At 33.4% G+C, this 2,885-nt stretch overlaps 1 protein-coding gene across 2 annotated transcripts; it reads left to right on the forward strand.

Annotated features, from left to right (window-relative positions):
* The first annotated feature begins 288 nt into the window (after positions 1-288).
* LOC121255770 (transcription factor WER-like) lies at positions 289-2,391 on the forward strand. 2 transcript variants are annotated; one of them, XM_041156268.1, is made up of 4 exons: positions 289-451; positions 491-628; positions 777-906; positions 1,841-2,391. In XM_041156268.1, the coding sequence occupies exons 2-4, from the start codon at positions 511-513 to the stop codon at positions 2,295-2,297; spliced, it is 705 nt and encodes a 234-aa protein (XP_041012202.1). In that variant the 5' UTR covers positions 289-451; positions 491-510; the 3' UTR covers positions 2,298-2,391. The 2 variants fall into 2 exon arrangements, with proteins under 2 accessions (XP_041012202.1, XP_041012201.1); XM_041156267.1 differs by having other exon boundaries at positions 289-628.
* The last annotated feature ends 494 nt before the right edge of the window (positions 2,392-2,885 follow it).

The following is a 2,885-nucleotide window of genomic DNA, read 5'->3' on the forward strand; positions in this document are numbered from 1 at the left end:
TCTAAAGTTGAGATTATAGAAAGCAAATAAAAAGCGGTCATGTTGGGGAAGAAACAGCATCCATGTAGCGATAGGTTATTTGACTTTGTGCATTGGATGGGAAGCATTGATTTTTGTTTGTTTGGTCTTAATATGTGTACCTAACCCCATTTTTTGTACAAAAAAACTATAATATGAGAAAATGGAGAGAATTAAAATAAGAGAATAGTCTTGGTTTTACATTGAGCTAGCAGTGGTGTATCTTTCTACTGGATTTTAAATGAAAATCCATGCACTGTTACGTCATTGCTATAAAAACCAAAAAACTGCTGGGACTTCGTTGCAAAACCTAGCCATGTGATTAACACGCCACCCAAGACTGGAAAAAATCCAAAAACATACAGCCATACAAAGCCTTTCCAGCAGGCTAAGCCCACCTCAGTCCACAGTAACCTCTCTCTCTCTCTCTCTCTCTCTCGATCTCTCTCTTTCTCCTCTGCCTCTGTCTCTGTCTCTCCGTTTGAATAAAAAATGGAGGTAGAGAATCGGTATAAGAAAGGGCTGTGGACAGAGGAGGAGGACCGGATTCTGTTAGACTACGTCAGGGTGCACGGGAGAGGAAAGTGGAACCGCATCTCTAAGATGACAGGTAATTTAAGAAAGAAACATAATAAGTTTAGGAATGAGCTAGCTAGCTAGCTAGCTTCGCATTGAATCTAGAACTGTTTAATTTCTTCAACTGGAAGATGCAAAGAACAACTGTAGGGATTTGGCTTTGTTATGTGAATGGTTTGCAGGTTTACAGAGGTGTGGGAAGAGCTGCAGATTAAGGTGGCTGAATTATCTGAGCCCTACTGTGAAACGCGGCGGTTTCTCTGAGGAAGAAGAAGATCTAATCATCAGACTCCATAATCTTCTGGGTAACAGGTTCTGATCATCTCTATATCTATATTATCTTTCTTTTTTTGACCTTTCCATATATATTTTCTATTTTCATCCATATTTCGGGTGTTTCTTAGTAATTCTAATCCAAATAATTTTGTTGGATATAGAAAATCTGAGAAAAAAGTAATATATATTTCCCGTACTTTGCTTTAATATATTCAGAGTAGGTGCTTGAATACAGAATATATATATATATATATATATATATATATATATATATATATCTTGTAAGACTGTATAGTGTCATTTATTTGTTCGAGTCAAAGCATGCTATTTTTTTTCACATGAACAAGTCAAATATGCTTGAATGCAATTTAAATCTTCTTATTTCAACTCATTTTAATTTATCTTAAATTAATTGTTAATAAGACTTATTATCTTTTTAATTTTTTATTAAAAAAATTAAATTTATCTCAACTTTCTTCGTATATTTAATATAAAAAAATTAAATCTATCTTAATAGAATTTACAAAATATTATTATTTACAATTCAACTTAATTTAACTCATCTCAACATTTAAAACGAGCCAAAGTCATACATTTCTTCTGCAAAAACAATCAAAATAAACTTGTATCTAGCAAATCTACAGGTAGAGAAATCCTCTCAGTTGTCAATGGTACCCTTTCGGATAAAACTTCCCTTATCTTTTTTTTTTTTTTTTTTTTTTTTTTTTTTTGAAAAAAAAGCTGAAATAACGTTCAAGGATCAGAACCCTACATTTCTGGAGAAGACCACATTGGATGCTTAGCCTGCAATAAGTGTTCATATTATTTCACATTATTTGTGTACATAAATGAGCCGGTGAAACACATTATATATGAGTCCAAAAAAGAGGACAAAAATAAAACGCTTTCAATAAGGTAGTAAATATTATTGCTGACATTCATTTGATGACTCTGTGTGTGTACTGTGTAGGTGGTCGCTGATTGCGGGGAGAGTGCCAGGTAGAACTGACAACCAAGTAAAAAACCACTGGAACACCCATTTGTGCAAGAAGCTGGGCATCAAAAACCCAAATAAAAAAGTTGTGGGTACTTCCAAAAAAACACACTCTGCTCTTCTTCATCGGGTGGAAGACTCTCAATTGATCCAAACACTCCACAGCAGCACGGATTCTTTGGACTCTAAGCTTTGTCACAATGGTGATGATCATGATCATACCAAATTGATGGAAGTTATGGAAAGTGAAAACCTTTGTACTCCCGGTACTGATGCACTATCTAATAATGGAGAATCGCAATGGATGATGAGCAAGCACTTTGCTGAATTATCGCCTTTGTTTCCGGTTGATTATCAACCAATTCTGGAGGGCCCAGGCTTCCTAGAGTTTCTAGATGGGTTCCCTTTTGACCTAACATGGCAAAGCTTCTGAACGTTTTTTGTTTGTTAAATCTTTCTTTGGTTAATGAATAATAGTCCTTTGCCATTAATGGCCATCGTTCATCTACATGATCACGATTTTAACATACCATACTTTAGGTCTCTAATTATTTTCTTTGGTATAATTGATCTTTGGAGATCAAACTAGGTAATTAGCAGCTACTAATGTTGACAAAACATGAGCTACTCCAGCACCACTCCCCTACTTTTGTCAATGTTACAAAAAGGCAAGTGAGGGAAAAAGATGAAAGAGAGAGTAAGGCTTTGTTTTAATATTAGTATCTTATATTATTTGTGAATAGTAGTGAATAATTTGTGAATAATAATAAAGTAATATGAGAAAATCTGAAAACAATTTTGTTCTCAAACATATCTTAAGACCGCTTTAGGTCTTGTTTGGATGAGTTGATCTCAATTCATTTTATTCCATCTAATCATTATAATTTTTTCAAACTTTTAAAGAAAATATAATAAACAATTTAACTTTTTCAAATCTCAAAACAAAAATTATATTAAAAAATTATATTCTAACAATATTTTATTCAAATTTCATCTCATCTCGTCTGTGTAACCAAACAAT

Source organism: Juglans microcarpa x Juglans regia, chromosome 3D (assembly GCF_004785595.1).
Source record: "Juglans microcarpa x Juglans regia isolate MS1-56 chromosome 3D, Jm3101_v1.0, whole genome shotgun sequence".
Lineage (NCBI taxonomy): Eukaryota > Viridiplantae > Streptophyta > Magnoliopsida > Fagales > Juglandaceae > Juglans > Juglans microcarpa x Juglans regia.

What these genes read in the sequence shown, in the direction of transcription:
- LOC121255770 (XM_041156267.1), top strand. Translation starts at nt 511, where the DNA reads ATGGAGGTAGAGAATCGGTATAAGAAAGGGCTGTGGACAGAGGAGGAG. An exon ending in CCGCATCTCTAAGATGACAG is followed by an intron (nt 629 to 776) that starts GTAATTTAAGAA and finishes AATGGTTTGCAG; the next exon opens with GTTTACAGAGGTGTGGGAAG. An exon ending in CATAATCTTCTGGGTAACAG is followed by an intron (nt 907 to 1,840) that starts GTTCTGATCATC and finishes TGTACTGTGTAG; the next exon opens with GTGGTCGCTGATTGCGGGGA.